Source organism: Magallana gigas, chromosome 3, assembly GCF_963853765.1.
Source record: "Magallana gigas chromosome 3, xbMagGiga1.1, whole genome shotgun sequence".
Classification (NCBI taxonomy): domain Eukaryota; kingdom Metazoa; phylum Mollusca; class Bivalvia; order Ostreida; family Ostreidae; genus Magallana; species Magallana gigas.
The window spans coordinates 43,790,563-43,814,536 of NC_088855.1; the positions used below are offsets into that span (position 1 = coordinate 43,790,563).

Consider the following 23,974-nt stretch of genomic DNA (forward strand, 5'->3'; position numbering starts at 1 on the left):
AGTTGAACATGGATTATATGATTGTTGTCATACGTCACAAGTTGTGAATAAAGTAAAATAAAGAAAAGGATTTTTTTAATAGTCTTCCCCTATTCTTTCTTCCAAATATAAAAAAACCACATTATTGACGAAAAAGCAACATGTATCGGTATCACATATAAACTCACCAAGCAAGAGTTTCTTTATATTACAGAAACAATATTTTTCAACATATTTACAACAATTACAAATCATCGAGCAAATCTAAAAAGCCTAAATTCCTCTTCACTTCATAGATTCTCTGTAAAATCGCCACGCGATTGCATAGTTTTACACTTTGACCACATGACTCGAAATCTATTAAATTCAACACACTTCATTTCAAATAAAATACGTTCCGAGTATGAAAGTTGTTAGCATTGCAGAAAACATACACAACCAGCTATATTTTTTTTTCTAAAATGCTAGGCTACCTTCATAGCCGGATGAATCACCAAAGAAAGCAATCTATTTCTGGATCATTTATCCATAAAAATGGGTTACATTACGTACTAAGTTATTATTACTGTCGATATGAACGTTACAGTGATCAGATGTAATACCCATTTTTCCTATATATGAAGGTTACCATGGTGATGGCAACTACAACATATTGAGGTCTGGGGTAAGTCGTGCAGGTTTGTGCTTTTGTATGTAACAGATCCATGCTATAGCAGGCATCTGTCAGCTGTAAGTAGTCCTCTCCTTTTGAGACTTGTTGTGAACGATGGATGGTCTCAACTCGCGGGATTATGCTATCAGGGTTGGATAGAATATTCTGGTGCATTTTGAAGATAAAACAAAAACAAGAGTCGTAATATCTATTATATCTAGGAATATATGAAAAGTGCAACATCAAAAAAATTTTAAAAAAATACATTTCGATGTGGAAATTTCGAGACTGGATATTGACATTAAGAAACTACATGAACAGATCTCGTTAAGACAATAATAATGAACATCATAGCCAGAACTCTCTCTCTCTCTCTTTCTCTCTCTGGGATTGGCGTAGATTGTTATCATTTTAACTGCATAAAAAAGAAAAGGGCGCGGGTCGTCATCCATGACCAGTGGACATACCCAGTCCCTGTATTTTTGTGCGTTTTATGGTTGACCGGTGATATTCTATCATTAGCCTCCCCGTGACTGATTTTCCGGGCCTACCTTTTTTTTTACCTGTCCACAACAACCACAATGCCTCCGCCTAAGTATTGGATCATTCTTGGTTTAAGTTTACATATTTTTTGTAAGTACATCATTTGTTTTTCCATTTTGTAAATAGTTGATTGAAGTCTATTGAATTATGTGTTTATATAAATATTTCGCTCGTTAATGCATTTACACGTGCGTTCAAAATATTAAAGAATTCATTCAAACCTATCTCTGTTGCATCGGGGCTGCGTCCTCAAGGCAGTCCTACTGCGTCCTAAAATAAATGTAAAACGCTCAGGTGCACGCAGTACTCTTTATATACAGCGCCGCAACAACGCAGCGGCATCTTTTGTTTCGGTGGGATCGCGTAGAACGCCATGTTCTGATAAACACGCAGTAGAAACGAAGCTGGGTCGCCGCGACAGCTCCGTACGTGAGGTCTCCAACAGCCTTGTGATGGCATTGTGTCTCTATCGCGCTCTCACTGCGCATCCAGCGTTTGAACGTGTTGTTTTTCATTTCGCTGCTATCACACATCGCATCGCTCCAAAGAGGCGTTGCTACGATTAGCGCGCTCTCTTGGCGTTTCTTCTGCGTTCATAAGCGTCTATAGCACGCCTCCACGGTGTTTCTAGTGCGTTGTCAGCCAGACCACAAAAACTTGAAGCGTGGCTGTTGAAGTATTATCAAACTTGATGTAGATGACTATGTAAAAAGTAGCATTTGCGATTATTTCAGGACATATTCCAGGACATGTAATTCATGTCAATTTTTATGTTATTAGCTCTTATATGCTTTCTTAAAATATATTTTGCCAAAATTTCTATTATAATTTGTGTCTTGTCACAAATTATCTCGGAAGTTATGTTTCAATTACCATATTTCATTAAAAGAAAAAATATCAATTTTTTATCATTTATTCAATAGTAATAAAGTTTAAAATTCTTGGTAAGTAAAGAACGTCTTGTACATGCACTCAGCGCATGGAACACGCCTTGAACAGGAGGTTAAAACTTCTTTTGTATTTTCAGTCGTAGATAGAGAAGTTAAAGCACAGTCTCCCTGGGGGGATATTGCGCAGACGGAACTGGATGAGGCACTCCGAGTAACTGCCAACACTAATGTTGCTAAGAACGTCATTGTGTTCCTAGGAGACGGGATGAGCATCTCCACCGTAACGGCCTCCAGGATTCTTCAAGGTCGTCTGAAGGCAGAGCTAGGGGAGGGGAACTATCTAGCATTCGAAAAGTTTCCAAATTCAGGCCTGATAAAGGTATACTATTAACTGGCTGCAATTTTTCGTTCGTATCCCGTGGTTATTTTTAAACAAAAAACTTTTTTTCTTCAATAAAACGCATTATAGAAAAAAAACAGAAAATGCTGCGATGAACATTTTTATTACCTTGACGTCTTTTTAAGGTCATGACGATATACCATGTCATGACACATTTGCTACTATCGCAGGCAAAGATAATTCAATTCTATACACGTTAGATAAAAAGATTAACATTAAGACTCTATATGATATGAATTATTTATTAGACATACTGCAATGATCAAACAACGCCCGATTCAGCCTCCACCGCCACCGCCATCTTGTGCGGGGTCAAAACAAACGCCCGCACACTCGGGGTCAAGGACAGCGCTGTGCTTGGTAACTGTACGTCACAGGCCGGTAATGAAGTGGATAGTATTCTGGACTGGTTCCACGCTGATGGTAGGCTCACGGTTATTTTTACAGCTTAGTGTTACAACTTAATGTATTTGGTGAAAAAAATCTTGTGGAAACCTACAATACCTACAATTGTTACTACATACCTCATGTAGTAACAAAAAATAGATATCAAACCTTTCTTTGCAATCATCGACCTATCTGTTTTGTTGGTTTTAGTGTGCAATGCACGACCCTTTTTGGGAGTTGATTTTAAACAACTCTCCTATGCAGTTACTCTGGCAAACCGAAAGTGAAACAGTGTTTGGACCTAAGCACATATCATCACCGCTGACAAATTCTCGTTCTTAAAAATAATACAAAAATTCGATGTAATGTATGTTGAAGCATTGTTTTTCAAGGACACTTATCTATAAACACTTTGAAAATAGTCGGATTTTATATAATACGAACAATTTAGCCATTTTTGTAGTCCCATGTATTCCTACGCCAGAGTTTAATATAGTCTCGTTCAACCAAACGCTCGGCTGTCTCCGTAAATCTCCGACAAACAGAGAGGCTCTGCTGCTTGGCGGAGATTAACGGAGACAGCTGAGCGTCTGGTTGAACGAGACTAGAGTTCGATATCAATATAGTGCTTAGATCCATACAATTTTAAGAATTGTTTTGATTACTAATACATAGTTTGAAATCTATCTTTAAATATTACACAACATGATTCCTATGGGGTTTCTCTAATTTCTTGTCGGAAAAGTCTAATAACATTTCATATTATAAAAAAGTGCGTAATTTAAATACAGACTAGAAACTAATTGCCACGCAAGATACGTTGATTTAAAAATAAATAATAATTGATAAAATCAACTCCCGTCAGTACTTCAGTACTTTGATTATTTCTTGAAATGAACACTGTAGCAACATAAAGAAAGATGTCAACATCAAAAGAGCCAAAAGCAAATGAAAACTACATGAAGTTGCAGATGTTAATTGCAAGGAAATCTAATTGGGAGTTGAGTTAATCAACTCTCTTATGCATTTACTCGGGCAAACCGTTAGTGAAACAGTGTTTGGACCTAAGCACAAATCAATACCGCTGACAACACTTAGTTCCTGAATGAATATAATCGATAAATTCAATGCAATGTATTCTGAAGCATTGTTTTTCAAGAAAATCTATTTATAAATACCATGAAAATAGTAAGATTTTAAATGGTACAAACAGTTTAGATATTTTTTGAAGTCGTATCATGTATTCATACGCTAGACTTCAATGTACTAGTCTCGTTCAACCAGACGCTCGGCTGTCTCCGTTAAAATATCCGACAAAACAGAGAGTCTCTCTTGCTTGTCGGAGATAAACGGAGACAATCGAGCGTTTGGTTGAGCAAAACTAGAGTTCAATCTTGCCTGGATCCATACAATTTTTCAGAAATATTTCGATTACTGATACTACTTGCCATTCAAAATCACATATCGCTGATTTTGAAATAAATGATAATCGATAAAATCAACTCCCGTCAGTACCTCAGTACTTTGATTTTTACCAGGTAGATCCACAGGTATCGTAACGACAGCCAGGATCACACACGCCACCCCCGGGGCTGGCTACGCCCACTCCGCTGATAGGGTTTGGGAGGGAGACTCGGAGATGGAGGGGGTGACCGGGGGATGTAAGGACATCGCCTATCAGTTGGTTAAAGAAAATCAACACATACAGGTATGTTTAACTGTTCCCTTTAGCCAATCGGAGACTCAAAATTCTTCTGTACGATAGAATGGCATTGTCATATCCCATCTTAAAATGTGTAGACATAGAATCGGCTATTTTAATTTGACCTCTAGTATCCATTTTATTATCAGTTAAGAAGCATAAATTATAGATATTCATCTAACTGATCGGTTGTTTGTTCTCTTAATGAGGAACTTTATTAAGTTATGAAATATAAAAAAAAAGTAAGAATTTTCAATTTTTGCCACATTATTAATAGGTACTCTTTGGGGGTGGTCGCTATTATTTCCTTCCGAATACTACAAATGATCCTAAACATGGCGACAAAAATGTGAAAAAACAGAGGAGGGACGGGTTAGATCTAACCAAGGTATGTAACACACACACACACACACACACTCTCTCTCTCTCTCTCTCTCTCTCTCTCTCTCTCTCTCTCTCTCTCTCTCTCTCTCTCTTAAAATGAGTGAACACTAAGTACTAGATTGTTTGTCCCCATATGAATAAAATAACGTTATCGGGTGGTCATCTCTGAGGTTGATCGTAAAATTGATATAAATAAATATAGACAACATGGTCAAACATATGTTAGTTTGATAGCTGTACTAAAAATAATTCAACCGCAGACACAACTCTAAAATATCTATATTATAGTTTAAGTCATATATCGGAAATGAAGATCAATAAGAGGACACAATAATCCCAGCAAGCGCAACGACATTGTTTCAGTGATGAGGCAATGGCGATAGTCAACATCGACATGATATCGATATTAATGTTTGATTTTTGGTATTTGATCCGACGCTGATATTTCACGTTGATTCAACGTCGTGTGTTGACGTTGATCCATGGTCGATCTTTAACGTTACGGAATTACGTTGACACAATGGTGTGCTATCAACGTTGAAATAATGTTGAAAACTGGTTTAAGACGTCACGTATAATATTACTAAATATCACCCATCAGTAAAACAATATAGAACGAACTATGGTGTTTCCAGGATTTCAGAAAGTGGATCTGTCGTCAGCCATTTTTTTTTCATAAGGATGTTTGTCAAATTTTAACATTTAACATTCATTTTCGTCAAAATCTTCCATAAATCATGCACACGTGTAAGCTCCAACAGAAAGATAGTAAAACAGACAGTTTTTAAATATTTCAGTTCTTCGAAGAAATTTGGTAGATCTAACAGTCATCTACCAATTAAATTAATATATTTTTTCCGTCATACCGTCTATTGGTGCTAATATGTTTTCATCTATCGTCTTTTTTATTATATACTGATCTAACCTACCACTGTGTTTGTATATTTAACGATAAAATACTGCTATGTTAAATGTATAATTACAAGGAGTGGCAGAATGACAAAAATGAACGCAATCTCCGATCGAGCTACGTGTGGACCAGACAACAGTTAATGGACATAGACCCACAGAAGACTGACTATGCTCTAGGTATATCTTGTTATGCATTGTTGGTTTTTTTTTTTAAGTTTACCCCTTTCGGAATTAAGTACACTATATGGTAAAATTAGATGCAGAAAGTAAAAATACAAACATTCTGATCACGTGCAACTTATACATTCACCCAGTATTCACCTTTATTACATATACGCCACAAGTCAAATCTAGCTTTAATATATTGGATATAGTATGTTTATTCGCCAATCAAGGGCCTCAGGGGGCATTTGCATTAAAACAATAAAACAACATGATTGTAACAAAGAATGGATGAAATAAATAAATATTGTACTGTTATATGTATATACATATGTATATACACTGTAGGTCTTTTTAATGACGGTCACTTAAGTTTTGAGCTGGACAAAGACAGTGATTCAACCGAAGAACCCAGTCTCGCCGAAATGACGGAAAAAGCGATACGCATTCTCCGTAAAAACCCTAAAGGTTTCTTCTTACTAGTGGAAGGTATGCCTGCAACATCGAAAAGAAAGTGCAACATTCTATCTAATTTTAGCAAAATACACTTTCATTATAATATGTTATAATTGTACACTTTTTACAGGTGCCCGTATTGATTCTGCTCATACCGATAACAACGCCAAGAGAGCGTTATATGAAACGCTGGCATTTGAGACGGCGATTAGGGGGGCGTTAGAGCTGGTGGACACTAGTAACACGCTGGTGTCGGTAACGGCGGACCACTCGCACTCGCTCTTAATATCGGGCTATGCTTCTCGTCACAACAGTTTGTTTGGTAAACGAATTCCTGCCATTTTTTTAACGTGACATCTCTTGGGTCACGAGTAACAAACACGTGATCGGTATGGAACCTTTTTTAGCACATTGATTGGTTTCAATTGCAGGTTATGTTGACAAAGTAAAGGCTAAGTATCGTCCAAAAGACGGGGTCCTGTGGACGACACTGTTGTACGGCACTGGACCAGGCTATGATTGGGGACTGAGAACCAACAAAACAAAACAGGAGTTGGGTACGAACTATGTCATCCATCCCCCAGTACTGCATTAAACCTGAGGATCGGTGGTCAATCTTTATTTATTTTATTTTTAAACAAAATTACAACAAAATCAGAGACATTAATAACAATATGTTATTTACATAAATAACATTATGTTATTTATGTCTCTGGCCAAATGCACTACCCAATCATAGCTACTCGGTCATTTCCGTCGATAAGTAACGATTGGTCTACTACCAAAAGTGTCATCTTGTTATTTTGTGGTAATTTCAGAAAGCAAGGATTACATCCAAGCCGCCGCCTCGCCGCGGTCTTCCGGTACACACGACGGACAGGATGTGGCAGTGTATGCACGTGGTCCGATGTCCCATTTACTAACAGGCGTGCACGAGCAGCATTACATCAATTACGTCATGACATACGCGGCATGTGTTGGACGGCACAAACACAAGTGCATGGAAGAATCCAGACTAATTAACTCTGCTACTGTGGAGAAATCTGTATTGACCTTATATGGTGCTGTCTTTGCCTTGCGTATTCTGTATTGATCTGCTAACCTTTTGTTAGGCCACTGAGTCATGCTAAGTATATAGATGACTTATTTTACCTGTGTCCATCTATATCTTCATCTTTTTATGACCTCATTAATATCTGAGAAAAGATCAACACTTAATGAATAGGATGTATGATATTTTAAATACCCAATACCTGCATAATCTAGAAGGATCTATCGATCTGGATATTAATGGTTCTATGATGAGGCGCTTAGTTCTTGGCCGGGTACCGAATGAAACATTAACAGATAAGGAAATAACTTTCTGGTGATGCATACTAATTCATAATACTGGTTGTAAGCTAGCCATAACCTAAGCAGATAGTAATATTTCCTTATTTTACCCCGAATGCCAGTTGGACTCTTTCAGTACATTTGTCTGTCTTGGAAATTAATTGTTTAATTTTTTAGGCTGCAGGTGAACAGTTTTTCTGAGTTACTCGGGTCACCTATTGCGATCTGGTTTCGTCCGTCGTCGTGTGTACAGATTTGAACATTTTCAGCGTCTTCTCTTAAACAACTATGCATGGTTATCTTGTGTCTAGTCTCTATAGCGGAAGGAGAACATAAATCGTGAAATCCATGACCCCACACCCCAGCATAATTTGTAGGTAAAATCTGTAAAAAAAAATTTGGATGTAGAACACTTAAAGATATCAGTATGAATAATACATGTAAACGATTTTCAAAGTAAGATGCAAGCAAAATGCCTTCTTCTAAATATGTACACGTATATTTATTCCAATGCCTTTATAAAATAGCTTATCTGCTCATAGTAAATAATATTCAGATTCATTGTCTGGTCGCAGTACTTTTAACGGGATTTTTATATACAGCCTGTTTTGGTATATTTATTACTATCTTTAGAATACCCTGATCTGCTTAGTTTTCATTAATACACTAACTATAATTATTCCAAAAATATCTACTTTCAGCTCACAAATATACATAAACACGTAATTAATCATACTAGTATTTTAGAATAACATGTGTACAAATACATCTCTGAGGTACACATTTACCCCTATATAGTTTGGTATACTTTGTACGCAAATTAAATATCGGTTTTACTTTCTCGAAAAACAACACAAGCATCAGATCGGAATTTCAAGAGAGGCACGCAAGCAAAAGGGTTAGGGTTAGTGCCATGGTGGTCGATGGAAATGGGGGTGGGGGTTTTCTACTTGCACTTATTACTTTTTGTTACACCATCTGTTTGCTTCAATTTCTGTTGTTTAAGGGGGCTAGGTGGTAAACAAATTTAACCACAAGACCCTCTTTAAAGTTCTAGACATGCTATTTTTCAGCCGTAAACTATAATATACATGTACTATAAAAACATATTTTGGTAAAGCTTGTCGTGAAAATGGCTCGCAATCCCAGACATGTATTACAATGTACTATTTAAACAATTCGATGTTGTGGAATCGGGAGATTTTTTTCTCTTTCTGGGAGGGTAGAAGGGGGCTCGTTTGTGGGATATTTTTTTTTCAGACTAAGAGCTACGTTAAAACTGAATGCAATCTCTCTCTCTCTCTCTCTCTCTTTCTCTCTCTCTCCACCCTTTGTTAGTGTTTTGTATTATGGGGCGTGATAAACGGCTTACTGTTTTTACCGATTCTTCCAAGTATTAAAGCATGTATAGAAACGTCCTTTTGCGATATTTAGATCGATTTTTATGCATGGTTTGGTTCCATAAGAGAACACAGAAGGCAATGCTATTTTGATATTTTATCGTCTAACTCAAAGCTGCTCTATGTACTACACTTAAAAGGTGTGTTAAAAAATAATTTACTATTGCTATGGTAGCTGTTCAGTGGGATTTTGGACTATTTTTGGTATTATTTATTTTTCAACTGATACATTTAGAATTACCTTGCACATTTGCTACACATGTATATGTTGATTTAGTCTGTTCTCCTGGTTTACTATTTTATATACTTTTATACAATTTTATATCAAGTTGCAAAATATATAACTTGATTACTTTTTCTTTTCTCGTTTTTTTTATCTCTCGTTTTCAATTTTGCCAATGCTATCGGTATTATGCATGTATTTAGGTTTCTATGTATATTCTTCATGCATATAATAGCGAATCTTTTCTATGTTAATTCTTTATGCACAAGTATTTTGTACCACAAGTTTGATTATAGTGAATAAAATATTAATGAACTTGATTCCATGGAGGGTGTTTGTTGTTTTCCTCGTTCTTACAGTTGTGCCTAATCAAATTCATCAATCCACTTTTGGGCGAACTTGATCACAGTTTACGGCATTGCCAAGCAATACCTTGCACGTTTGAAGCCGGGCAGTCCTCGTTGGATATTAAAGTAGTGCTTCCACGCGTAAATCTCTCCTTTTTGTGTGCCCGTAACTGACGTAAATTCGTCTTTTTTTAAGCGGAGGGGTAGTCTGTAGTGTGTGTGGGTTTTGTTTTTGTTTGTCTTCACAAAACAGTTTATCATAGAAATATACATGTAGTAAAAGTACCATATAAAAACGAATGTTAAAATAGTTTGGATTGTACTTGCATCAATTTATCAGGTATAATTAATTTTTACAGAAAAATACTACGTTATTTCAGTTCCGTTGATTTCTTTTGCTCTGTTCACATACCTATTATGTTTTAAATCAAGAATAATGAACATTTTCCTGTTGTAAGAGACATATTCATTAGACAGATTATATAGATTGCGAGATTCGTAGTGTCGTAAAAGTTAAGCTTGCCTCATACGTTCGTCTGTGGCAGCGGGAGGGAACGGAAGGGTGTGCGGACCGGCTAGTCGACAGGTCCTTGTCAGTGACCATCGCACACATCCAACACTTTGTTAGGTAAGAGGGCAAATCATAGTTTGACAATTTTCACATAAAACACGACATATCGCTTAAATCTCGCTTACACTATAATCATTGCAATTATCCGATGGTATCTGATAACGCGGACAAGTCCAGGTGGAGTGGGGTGGTGGTTTTGCAGAAAAGGATAGGACCCTATCGCCCGGTTTATGTCATATAAATATACATGTACAGTAAAAATTCTGTACAGTTTCTAGTGATCTTCAACTATATTTGAAGTTCACTAAATATCATACACGTAAGCCTCAGAACTGAGTATATTGTCTGAAATCTCTGTGGATTTAAAGTAACATGCTTAAAAATACCAAGATGATTGGTATATTGCATTTGTATTTATTAGAATAATCAAATTAAGTAAAATCATATACAAATCATTGACACTCATGTCTTCATTAGCACTAATTATTTAAATTATTCAAATTCGTTATAACCATGGACGCCACATTCCCTCTGCCGCCTCACAACTCTCTTTGAAAAGAGGCTCCAATGCTATCCTCAGATCAACACTGTGTCCAGTTTCAAATATTTTCGAGCACTGATTGGCCGAGGACTCGATCACGTGATCAATTCTGGAGATGATGCTGGCGTGTTTGTCTGATGTCGGCGTGGACGCGAAGCGAGGACTTCCGATCTTGGTGGTCAGAGGGGTGGAAGAGAGGCGGGGGAGGGAGATGTCGGCGTCAGACTCCAGGAAGACTGGATGTGGGTGACTGTAAAGGGTCGTGTCTGGGCACATTACGGTGGACATTGAATATTGCCGGGAACTGAGAACGGAGTTGTCCAAATTAGAGCGCGCTCGACTGAACAGCCTCCTCTGAGGCATCTTTCTGGTGGGTTCGGCGCGCAGGTCATTTATTGGCGGGGTATATGAGTCCCTCGACTCTCTGCTGGGCTCCTGTTGTGGTAGTCTCTGTAGGTTTTTGTTTGAACAGCCCTTGATGTTGGATCTGCTTCTTAGGTTCTTGAGGCTTTTGAAGATTACCTTCATTCCGCGTGGCTGTACATGTACCTTTGGTGCTTTATCTGTTTTCAAATCAATTCTTTGAGCATCTAAAAAAAAGTTACAAGATGTTATTTTCAACTGCTCATCTTAAGGAATTGAAAATTGGCAGATGTATTGTAAAACATGAGTTTCGTGATCAAATATTAAAATAATTTATAGATTGTCTGAAATATGTATTGGTGAAATTGTCATTTAGTTAGAATTTTGTTCGGTAGAAAAAAATGTTATCTATAAACCAGTGATATCATATATTGAAGGTATTTAGTGTTAATGATAATTGCAGGTGTTAAATCTTATATAAATGCACTCACCAATAGATTTTCTGGTTTGAAAAAGATTCCCGGAACTTTCTTTTAGAATGACTGTTGGTGTCTGCTAATAACAATGAAGACATGTTAATGAATGCAAAGGTTTCAACAAACAACTTAGATTTAGGGAAAGAAAATCAATATGGTTGGTTCATATTTTTTATGATTTTCTTACAAAGAAATCATTGAAATCATTGATAATTAATGGTACATGTATATGCTTTAAAAAAGAAAGGCATAGCTATTTCAAAAGGTGTCAGGAGAAAACGTACCTAAGAGGAAACGAACTTAGGACTTATGGTATGTTTTTTCCAAGAAAAAACTAGGTACGTTTTTTTTTTTTTTTTTTTTTTCTATGAAAACGTATCATAGGGAAATCATAACCAAAATTTGAAATAGTTATATTAAACTATTTTAATACATAAAGATAGATGAATACATGAATTTTATAACATATCTTGTATACTATGGAGTAAAAATATATAAATTACGCCCGTTGTTTGGCCCACAGACGTAATAGAGAAAAACAAACTATTGCTTTCTGACCTCTTTTGTTGTGGCACCGGTCAATGCTGCAGTCATCTGTGACAAGCACCTGTTGAGGCGGTCGCGGTTTTTTCTCTCCGTGGCATGCTTCCCAGCCTGAAAGGTAAAGTATAAACCGTTCATTCATCAGTATTGTGCTGAATTCTTGCTATTGGATCGTTACATCACGAGAAAATATAAGGTAAGGTGCGTATAGATTGGGGGATGTGCATGGCTTATGTTGGCGCATATCATTCAAAATCGTCGAGAGGAATTTTGAATGTATAAAGAGGTAGTTGCCTCCAGCCGTATTGATAAACAGTTTAAGATTTGAAAATCCCATTTATCGAACAGTGAGAGTTAGCTTGTGACATGTTATTTTTGGCAATAAAATCATGTATGTTGCAAATACATATCGAAGATAATTATAAGAACGTCGCGTTAATTGTACACGATTCGACAGCTTGCGACAAGAAGGATTGTAAGATTGGATAAAAAAACATTTTTGAATGTATATACGATAAAATTGTTCTTAATAATCGTATAAGATATAAAATCGTGCTACTTACCCCTTTCTTTATCATCAACTCGTTTCCTCTTGCTTTCGTGATTTTCCGGAATGTTTCCCCGATGGACTTCTTGATTTTCATCGTGATACACTGTCAGTGTCCTAGAAAAGTCTGTAATGATATGAAGAACTCTTCACCTTGAATACGGATTTACATGTGGATATACCCGAAACTGTTGTATACTGAAGAAATTGACAAGTGCCAGGTGTGACAATCAGGTGTGAATTATTGATCTCTCGATGATCACGGCCAATATATCGAGAGGTGTCAACAGAGTACTCCTCTGTCTACACAGGGGGCCGATCTGGGACCGCGGATAGTTTACCTATTACCCCCTAACTAATGAATGTTGTCATCAAATCATAAACTAATTGGACAATACTAGTTGTGGACCCCTGTTGATTATTAGTATGTTAATGATTGCTCAGGTAGTTAAAAGGCGGGGAGTAGTACTGCATTTCGTGGGAATTTCTGGAATTCATATCTCATTTAACTTTAAATAAAAGTGACAAGCATGGGAAATATTGCGAAAGCGATCATGATTTTACTTACTCAAATATGCAAATGTACTCTATGAATGAAAATCAATTTTTGATTTTCAGTCTCTACGAGTTATTTAATATGCACTAATTTTCATCCCCGCTTTCAATTAAGATAGAACATACGTTACCGGCATTAGTAAAAACGGTTTTAGTAAAGTGTAAAAAGTTTTTAATTTAAGATTAAATTTATTATTATTCAACATCTTAACTGAAGAAGATGCGTGATTGTTGAGAACAAAAATAATTAATATTATCTAATGTATATACTAGTGTTAATTTTTTCTAATCAATATATGAACATAAATAGCTGTGAAAAGGCGTCAGCCGAGTAATGTGTGCGGTGCTTGAAATAAAAGATCTTAAATTGATGTAGCGGCCAATTAGCAACCTTTATCTAAATGGTGAATATTAGACATACATATGTTGAGAGTTCCTCTTGGGTTAATTTGTTTTTTACATGCTTATTCACCTACCGTGAAAACTGCACGTCGTCGATCGTATATATATATAAGTTTTGACCACATCCCGTCCATTGTTTGTTTTACTTCTATCAAACCATATCAGTGCATAGTATATATATGAGGTAGAAAACAAAATAATATTTGCAAATATAGATGGTCAAGTATTTTAAATAAAATAATCCTCAAAAAACCATTGATATAACCCAGTTTCATCTCCACAAACCATATTAGTCAAAGTTATCGTTAAACTCTTTCTCTCATGTATTGTTCGTTTATTTGACCTCAGTTGGCAGTGGCGTCGGAAGCAAATTAAAGGGGGGGGGGGGTATATCTGTTATATTTTCCCATTCTCAAATGACTATTATTATTTCATTCTTTTTAAGGTAAATTGATGAACAATTATGTTTGCTGCGAGAACAAGTGTGTGTGTGTGTGGGGGGGGGGGGGGGGGCTAGCCCCTCCCGGATGCTATCTGTCTAATAGTTAGGTCTAACTTTGCAAGAAGGTCTAAGCCCCCCCCCCCCCCAGTTCCGACGCCTATGGTTGCCTTTTGATTCTGAAAAACTAGAGAAACTACAACTGCACGCAGTCCAAATTGTTACTGGTCTCATTTTTTTTTTTGTTTCTAGAGACTGAAGCTTTGTATTTTGAAACGGACTGGGAACCACTTAACGTAAGACGCAAAACTCAAAGGTTAGATACAATGTATAAAATACACAATAATTTAGTTCCTGACTAACGGTCAGATATTGTACCGGATATGTAATGCAATGCGTCTGCATATAATATGAAATTCACTAAACTATAATATACCCGTATGTAAAATGCAAATTATTAATCATCATTTGTTCAATGAATGAATTGCCTTACCTTTGGATACCAGAGATTCGAGCTCCTTATCTGTATATTTAAAACCAAAATTTCTAAATGTCTAACAGTAGCTCCACCTTTTTTCAGTTATGGAAAAAAACACGCTAATATTTTACACTCAAGACTCCGTCATAATTGTACGCCAGACATAGATTTCATAGATGCAATATTATATCAAGCCCTCTTTGGCTATCCATGTGGAAATATTGAAGACGCACGTCACGTCTTGTTTTCTTGTCCTAAGTGTTTCTGACTATCGTCCTTTACTTTGGGGAAACGACACACTCAGTGTGGATGAAAATCGTTTTTTTTCCCGTTTTTCAGATTTATATTTAGGTACTGGCAGATTTGAATAATCACATATCTAAGTATTTTTGTGGACAACATTTTGGTCATTCATTAGAACCATTTTAACAAGGCCTTGGTCTTTCAGTAGAAGGTCACTATCTATTTCTTGCGTCAAAACAAGTTAAAGGAAGTGAACATGAAAAAAAATAATTGTTGCTTAATAAATTTTAAAAGCCTTTTGAAACTTAAAAATGAGGTCTGTTACCCTTTTGTTTATTTCTATCAAGAGATTTTATCAATTTAGCACTCTCAGTGAAAGGTTTATGGAGGTAATCCATTATTCCCCAGCATGCATCTGTTCTCTGACGTAGATAAGCCACATTGCTGCTGGTGACTGGGTCAATGTTGGAACTAGGCCAGTGTTTATGGACAGAGTTGATAAAAGTTACGAAGAAAAAATATGCCTTGATATGAAGAAAAATTTTGTGTACTGTCATGAGAAGACAAGGATTTAGTACATTTCTATAAATGAACCTCAGATAACTATTTATGATTTGTACAAAAAATGAATAGATAAATTAATTTGTGAAATATAAGACCATCACATTCCAGATGTTTGTACGGAGATGTGGCAGTCAGTTTTTACATAAATTAAATGCTGCTTTTAGATTTCAATTTAAATTAATATAAAATTGTAATTTCATTTTCTTTGTGGGGTTTCTTACCTTTACTTTTTATTTAAATGCCCTGGACATTTTTTCTGATTTGTTTTTTTTTTTTTTTTGATACATAAAACGCCGGTTCCGTTTATGCTGTCAGATGAATAACAGGACTAAGACACTTTTTAAAAGTCAGGATGCCGTGCAATGCACCTTGTGTGCCCATTTATGTAGCACACATAATGTTCAAACTCGTAAACAAGAAATTCCCGAGTGCAAGAAAAAATACGTCACAATAACACTGATCCACGGACATTCCATTCTAGTTACATGTCACATTAACTGCTGGTGGGAATGCATCATTCTGAGATCCAAAATCTTTCTCCATAAACACTGTTTAAAATGACAACTCTTTACATTCCTTTCAAGTTTCCATTCACATTTTGATGATGGCATGTTATCTCTGTTACTAAACGTGTGTAAAAATGCAATGTGTCTCACTGACGGCAGCTTCAGTGCTGCCCTCTCTTAGATGCTTAGGGATAACCCAGCAGGGAGGTAATGATTTTAACAAGATGGCAGCGCTCATGGATTGCAAGAATTAGTTATTCTAGGTGATATATCTTTTTACTGAGGAAAGCTCTGTCTAAACGGTTTTCAGATATCATTATACACATCAAACAGACAAATTTGAGCCCTTGATAATTTTTTCATGTTCACTTCCTTTAAAAATGACGCTGGTTTCAGCGATATATACACCGATTGCGTAGTCTACGCTCAAAAGCCAGACAAACCTTGTATTTGGAAATCTTGATTACATGTAACAAGATATACTCTAATAAGTTGTCTCTATATATTTTTTTGATACTCTAAAGACTGTCTAATTTTTTTTTTTCATCAATTATGGCTACTATTGCTAAGGTGAGCGGTGTGTTTCCTGGGCCTCTTGTTACATTTCTTATAAATTCTACTGTGTATGAGATTGATTTTTAATATGAACATCTTTATCATTTCATAAGCACATATTTTGCATAGGAACAATCAAATTTTTGTGTGAATATTTTTGTCTTCAGTATCAATAAAAACTCTTTTTTTTTTTACTGGATCTTTCAGGGTTTTTTTTTATACCAAACCGAAAATTTCTAGAAAATGATGAGTAATAAAAATATAATATTTATTTCATGTATTTGTGTATCCAGGTTTTTAAACATACATGTATTTCTAAGTCTCGTTTAATTAATGATAAGCAAGAAGGAAATATTCCCAATTTAGGGATTTCTGATCACTCACAAGTAGCTATATAGACTTGGGAAGATGTGGAAAAATATAGGGCAATATACCTACATTCGGGCAATGACTTGCCAAGGAACATATTTAATTATATATCTAGTCTTTTTCAGAGGACCGGAAAGGCAAGAAACACCAAAACATCTTACCAACTTTAATCATTGCATGATGACAATTAATTCTCGGGGGTTGGCGGGGGGAGGGGGGGGGGGGGATTCCGAACAGCTGTTGGCATGAACTCGATTTATTGTTCATATTTTTTTTAGAACAATTTCATATTGGTTTCCATGACAGGTTTCTTGCACGCATCATGTATTAGCCTACTATATTCATATCAAACCTCATATAGAACAACAGTGAATGTTAATCAGAACTAGGGCATGGAAGAAGTTCGAGGCCATACTTAAAATAGCAGCCAATCAAACAGCAATAAAACAGACAACGACCACCACATACCGACATATTGCACACTGAAATTGCACCCAGACAAATCGTACCCAGATCACTTTTGTGCAACATTTAAAAAAAAAACCTCCCTAGGATAGAGTGATTAAATTTATGTGTTTGAATTAGTCTTCATATTAATATATGTCAAGTGCAGAGTCTGAAATATTGAAAATATGGGAAATGAAACTAATTAACTTAGTCTTAGTATCAGGGCATGATATATATTGACATCTTCCCAACTTGGGGCGGATTACATTGTAAAGTAATGCATTACATTACGTACCATTACTTCATGAATTTTGACATTATATTACCATTACTTAATTTTCTTAAAGTAATGCATCACCATTGCCATTACATTGTAAAAAAATCAATAATAGTGTAAAGTCCCAATCCATGTTTGGGGGGGGGGGGGGTGAAGGGGGAACCGTGCGTAGTAGTAGTATTGTAAAAAACATAGTGATACGTATATATTATCTCGATAGCAAGACTTCGCAGCGGAAACGAAGCGCTCCAATCAGTTTTTGCCCCCCCCCCCCTTTTTTTTACTGTACATGTAACATTTATGCGAAAGCCAACTCTTTTGTAAGAATTGTTTCAAAGGCACTTCTTTACAGATTTTAAGAGGATTTGAATCACGCACAGTGAATTTTAACGGCCTTTTTTTTCATATGCACGGCATAATGAACTTTCCCGCCATATCTTTTTCTTCTATTAATTGAGATTTAATTTTAAATCTTAATCTTATTTTATTGACAACACAATTTAACTTTACATTTGCATATAGTCATGATTGAAGAAAATAAAAAATTAACGTGCAAAAAACATTAACAAAATCATACCAATATTGGCAATAAGCATAATCAGTTGCGTTGACGTTTTTCTTTTTAATATCAAAGCTTTTTTTTCAGAAAGTTACATATTTTTTAAATTATGTTCTGTTTCATTGAAATGCTAAAAAAAATTTATACTAAGTCATGTGTATGGAAAATGTGAATTGTCAGGTTGATTAAATTAATGCATGAAAGACGAACTTTAAGCACTTATATATAAAATAAATCAACATTTTGGGCCCAATATTTTGGTGTTGATTGAATTTAATTTTGGATATACATAAATAAGAAGGTATAAGAGATATAAAGCAAAGAACATCCTTCTACAGATGCATTATAATTCTAGGGTTATAAATTTAGACGGGTGCAAAAGGAGAATTGCAGACGTTTAGGCCCCAACATGTTTAAAATGTAAATTATACTTAACTTATACAAATGTATGCTGGTGCCTAAACCATTATTTAAAAAATAAAATGAAAATTATAATTAACTTACAAAAATGTAGGCTGGTGCCTAAACATCTTGGGGCCTAAACATGTTGGGGCCTATTAAAGCGTCCTATCAATGAAGGGCCTAAACATCTTGGGGCCTAAAAGTCTTGCTGCCCAAAAGGACGGGGCACGATTCGACTGAGAACAAACATTCACGTGGGTAAACACGTTTGTGTATCTTAGATCGGACAGTCGAAAATAGGATGTAGTAGGCCTATTTCTTTCATATTTTATCTCGTGTCAATAATTTCAATACAGTGATTTCTGTAACTGTTTATTTATTCAACCTTTAGTACGTACAAATTCACTGGATTTATTCAATGTGGGAGTTGTCGCTCTGTGTCAATTTCAACAACATGTAAGTTATCTATTATGAGTATTCGACATTAAATATGCATCCGCTTGTATTGTTGCAAGTTATGGTGTTAATATTTTTACTAAAAATGAGAATATTTTACATTATTTGAATTCTTTTGGGTTTAGAAAAGAAAATGTAGTGCACGTTTTCAGACACACGACCAGCGGGCGTCCATTTTTTTATGTCCGTATATAATTTTCAGAAATGCTCTAAATTGATATAGAATGGTATATCTGGTATGAAATAAATTAGTTTTCTAAAAATTAAACTCGCATGCACTAACTGCATATAAACTACACCGTCTTTGTACATGAAATATAAATGTTTTGGTTTTCAAGTCACGTGATTATGACGTCACTTGAATCCAATAATGAAAGAGAAGGTTGTGTTAAATACATGTAGATGTTGTGTCGCTTTGAATATTGACTGAAACCAATCGTTTCAACCCTAAACTATACGATTTTCATGCATCAACATTTGATTTAAGTTGAAGGTAAGTAATTCAAGGTTGTTTTCATGAAAATGAAAAGAAATCACCTGCATATTTATGGTCAACACTTGTACAATGGTCAAGAGTGCGCGATTCTTGTGACGTAAACCACATCGACTTACCATTACTGATCTTTTTATGTTACATTTAAATCATGTTTTCTGTTTCACATCGGTGTGTTTATATTGTATCAAAGTTTCATGTACAAGGGGATTGTGGATGAACGGATTGGAGAGGGGTGGACTGGTGGTTGGAGGGGTGGATTAACACGTTACTGTTTTGGTAGTTTTATGATAATTCATGGCGTGTATGGTATTAAACAAATGTACATTAAGGACAGTTTTAAATAATATAACGCACGTTGGTATAATGTTTATCATTTAATGTGAATAAAATTGGGTATGTACATTACTATACTATCATGAACCATAATGTGGATCACAGGAAAAACTCACAAGCCATATATTGTCTTCACTCAATTTGACATGCTTTTTGTATTATGGTAAGACTTGTTGAACAAATGGGTTATATACATTTATAGTGCAAGAAATGTGAACTTGCAACCTTAAACCTGACTGCATTAAAACATAGAGTTAACTGGATAACCCTTTCTTTTGCACTGTGACACCAAAGGACTTGATATTTTCAAAATACACTTAAATCATTTATGTTTAAATCTAATTGACATAACTTCAAAACAGGTATTTTGTTTATACTCAGTCTTTTTGTTCATTCTCCTCAGTTATACCAACAACAAGAAAACATGAAAATTTTAATGAGATTCTTGCATGTAAAATATTCATAACTTAATATTAAAAATATGCATGTATAGGATAAACAACTAAATGTTTGTTTACTGAATGTTTTGAAGGACAGTATTTTAATTAACCATTTAAAAAAAAATGTATTGTTAAATATAATCTGCAGAACTTCTTGTAACATTTTTAGATATAAAATAAACACATTGTGATAGTGACATACTGTAATGCCCCTTTCCGTAAAGGGACATATTGCTTTGCTGCTGTCTGGGGTCAGTTGGTCAGTCCACTAACAGTTTCCGTTTTCTTCACAGACGTTGTACATACTGAAATGAAATCTGGTATAAAGATTTATCTAAGAATATCTAGGTTAAGATCAGTATTCAACTATTGGGAGTGATCGAGCAGTTTTTGACAGAGTTGTGCCCCTTGGACTCCACTTATTTGCAGTCTCCATTCATTTTCTTTAGAGAGGTTGCTTATATTGATATGCAGAGAACTTTTTAACTTAGACACGTCATATTTGATAGGTTGATGCATCCTAGATAGTAACAGTAGATGACCCCTATTGAATGTAAGTTCAAAAGGTCAATTTTCATTTCCATGTACTAGTATACTGCCCATGTATTCTGCCTATATTAAAGGTTTATGCACCCCATAATTTATGTCCAGGGGAGGGGGGAGACATAAGTGATATATACAAACATCTTCTGTTTAACATCACATCAGTTACACTCTATATTTGTCGCTATTGTAAACCAACTTTTATTTACTACGATTTTCCTCTGCTTTATCTAAATTCTAAAGTGTACTGAGATAATTGCTATACTTAATACTAATGAAGAGGTTTTTGGTAAGTGGTAAATGAAATATTAAGCAATACACCATACTTTTGAAGCAGTGAACTCCTTTAATCACTTGCAGTGAATGAGGATTGAATTTAGTGCCTCCTGCATTTTGCATTCAATGTTTTTTTACAAGGGGGGGGGGGGGATTTCCTTATTAGGGAGGAGGGGGTTAACAACACAAATTTGATGGCCCTTTTTTCATGTTATCCTACCAACTTGCATAGCTTTTACACGATGGAACTTGAAAGTCTTACCCATTATAGACACGAGATTTTTCTAAGAAAAAAAGTGTTAACAGGTGAATCTTAAAGGTGGAAAATAACAGACAACCTGTCAAAATTACATGATTAAGGGAATGGTTGTCATTATATTATTTGAGTTAGTCTTTTTAAGAATTGTCACTTCTTTAAATAGAATGTACATCAGGCAGCTGACTGGGTTCATCTTCATACACAAGTCAGGAATTTGACATATCAATGTGATTATCAGAGACATTTTGACCATCACAATAGTTTATTTGATAAAAAGCTTATTTTAATTACATGTTTTTGATTAATCAAATAATGTTTCTTTTCTTTTCTGTGATATTAGGTTTGTTGTTAAATGGAAGATTGATTAATATGGAGGAATGTTTTGTCAGTGATTCTACATATGGATCTCTAAGAAGTGGGTAAGTACAAAACAAACTGACGACACCTGCAATTTATGTTATCTTCATTGAATGTGATTTCTATTTCTCTAAACATCTGTTTCCCTCAACTGATTAATAAACTAAGATTTATTGTAGTTAAATTTGGACTACAAGATTTCAATCTAAAGTAAGTATTCATGCAGGATGTACATACCGTAATCGCTACAATAAGCACCCAATAGGCATTTATGTTGACTTTTATTTTAAAAACTCAAAAGAATGTACTGGTATGTGAATATTTAGTCAAAGACATTTTGAACTAATTTGGGATTATAAATGTGACAAAAAGATGAGGAGAACAAGATTCTCCCCAAAAAAGTTTCCTACAAATTCAATGCATTATTAGTGCACCAAAGTGTGTTTAAATTTGTGCACAAATATAAGGAATTGAGTTGTCGAAAGACTTTAAGAGGCATCAGACATTTGGTCTGACAGATTCAAAGGTCTAGTCACACTAAATAACTTTCCGTTTTACCATATGCTATTGATAATGTTTACAGTTCTTGTAAATTGCAATCAAATATCAACAAATTACAAAACTTATCAAATACTACACTTTTAATGATTGAATAAAAGAAATGCTACGCATCATTGCTTTTAATTTAATATGTTGTCAACATCTCCTTTAATTTTTGTAGATTTACCCGCTTATTCTGTTGAAATTTATTTTAATTGTCTGAAAACTTCAGACTAGTGCATTCACTGCATTGCCCAAAGTATTCAAGTTTCTTTCTGATCTCCAAGAGGAGGCATTCATATCCAAGCTGTTTTGTTTTGTGGGAGCAAATGAAACAAAACTTTGCTGATTTGCATATTTCTTTTTAATAATGCTCATCAGTTGAAAGAAATATCAACTGTGCCATGTTTTACACAATTAAGATAATTAAGCAGTCCTATGTTTTCTAGAAAGTTTACATTGTTCCAGACAATTCTGTAGTGGCCTTGCCAACAGGACAGATGGTATTCGACAATTCTGTTAAACATTGTTTAAATGGTTTGTTTTTATCTTCCAATAGGTGACTATTTTGATAATCATGAGTTTTTATTAACCTTAAACAAAAATGTTTGACCGAAGGTAAAAAGCTATTTTGAATTATGAAGGTCTGTGATGGTAACAATTGAAGCGAATACGATTTTTGTGCATGATTATTTGCAAACTTTTTGGTGTTCGAAATCTTTCAAGAATTGGCTTTTTTATATCATGTATATTGGGTCAATTTTTATGGACATGTCACTTCACTTGATACTGCTCATTATTTGGTGATATCTAACCCTCAGTGGTATTAGACAACTGTTGAACGAGGAAACTATTGGTGTATAAATGTAAAAAAAAATTCATTTTACTATGTTATGTAATCAATTACATAATAATGGAGAACATCAATTTTAAGATATTGTTTTGATTTCAATTTACATATACTAATGAAGAACAGACAGCATTAAAATGATGGTACAAGAAATTTTACAAGCTGAGGATTGGAAAAATCAAAAAAGTCTCTTTGAATTCATGCAAACATTTAACAGTAAACTACATTGCAACTGGGATGATTTTACTTGCAAATCTTTAACTATCTTTATGTTGCGTCATCATAGCAAAGCCACCCTAATTAACACCTTTAAATTCTGATTTATTGGTAAATGTCACCAAGGAAATCTTTGTACACTGCGTACAGATCTAAAATATCTTTAGAATCTATCAATTAAAAGATAATGTTTTGTAACCACTATTAGTCATTATTATGCCTTCTGTCAGTTTGTCACTATATATTCAATACTCATCTATTTTCGCATAGTATCAAAGGATTTATATAGCGTAAGCATACTATGCCGAAATAGAGCACGGCAAATATTTTCAACGAAAATCTGTCAAGCGCCGACAGCGGGATTCGAACTCACGACGCTAAAATCATTGAATCTAGCATGAAGCCCAACGCGTTACCGCTACGCTAAATTAGCCGTTATTATGACAACCGGTATTTAGGTATATAAAACGTAGATATGAACGACTGACATCAAGCAATTAAAATTATTCATTTTTCCAAAAAAACTTCATTATTGACGGTAATTTTAAAGTTAAAGTTTCCTATAAACTTTTGAACAAATTGATTGAACATTTTTCAAAGAA

At 35.0% G+C, this 23,974-nt stretch overlaps 3 protein-coding genes across 9 annotated transcripts in view; 2 read left to right on the forward strand and 1 right to left on the reverse strand.

Moving 5' to 3' along the window:
- The first annotated feature begins 997 nt into the window (after nt 1-997).
- Nucleotides 998-9,725, forward strand: LOC105333269 (alkaline phosphatase). Its single transcript, XM_066079938.1, has 10 exons — nt 998-1,264; nt 2,202-2,443; nt 2,713-2,887; nt 4,390-4,559; nt 4,831-4,941; nt 5,924-6,026; nt 6,360-6,500; nt 6,598-6,789; nt 6,899-7,024; nt 7,286-9,725. The coding sequence occupies exons 1-10, from the start codon at nt 1,213-1,215 to the stop codon at nt 7,558-7,560; spliced, it is 1,587 nt and encodes a 528-aa protein (XP_065936010.1). The 5' UTR covers nt 998-1,212; the 3' UTR covers nt 7,561-9,725.
- Nucleotides 9,726-10,738: 1,013 nt separating this feature from the next.
- Nucleotides 10,739-16,224, reverse strand: LOC105333253 (hypothetical protein). Of its 4 annotated transcripts, none has more exons than XM_066079940.1 (5): nt 15,713-16,224; nt 12,827-12,937; nt 12,279-12,374; nt 11,736-11,799; nt 10,739-11,471 (listed from the first exon to the last, which is right to left on the reverse strand). In XM_066079940.1, the coding sequence occupies exons 2-5, from the start codon at nt 12,905-12,907 to the stop codon at nt 10,846-10,848; spliced, it is 867 nt and encodes a 288-aa protein (XP_065936012.1). In that variant the 5' UTR covers nt 12,908-12,937; nt 15,713-16,224; the 3' UTR covers nt 10,739-10,845. The 4 variants fall into 4 exon arrangements, with proteins under 4 accessions (XP_065936012.1, XP_011434451.3, XP_065936013.1 ...); XM_011436149.4 differs by lacking the exon at nt 15,713-16,224 and adding an exon at nt 14,700-14,832; XM_066079941.1 differs by lacking the exon at nt 15,713-16,224 and having other exon boundaries at nt 11,736-11,796; nt 12,827-13,154.
- Nucleotides 16,225-18,832: 2,608 nt separating this feature from the next.
- LOC105333254 (period circadian protein) overlaps nt 18,833-23,974 on the forward strand; it is a 33,204-nt gene continuing 28,062 nt past the window's right edge. For 2 of the 4 annotated variants that reach the window (XM_066079942.1, XM_011436153.4), the window contains exons 1-3: nt 18,833-19,062; nt 21,750-21,828; nt 21,946-21,976. Coding sequence is in view for 2 of the 4 variants with exons in the window: in XM_011436151.4 (XP_011434453.3) it covers nt 21,779-21,828 (50 nt within the window). In the remaining 2 variants the exon portion in view is untranslated. Of the gene's footprint in view, nt 19,063-19,417; nt 19,556-21,749; nt 21,829-21,945; nt 21,977-23,974 lie in introns of those variants that run through there. The other 2 variants (XM_011436151.4, XM_011436152.4) reach the window with 2 other exon arrangements.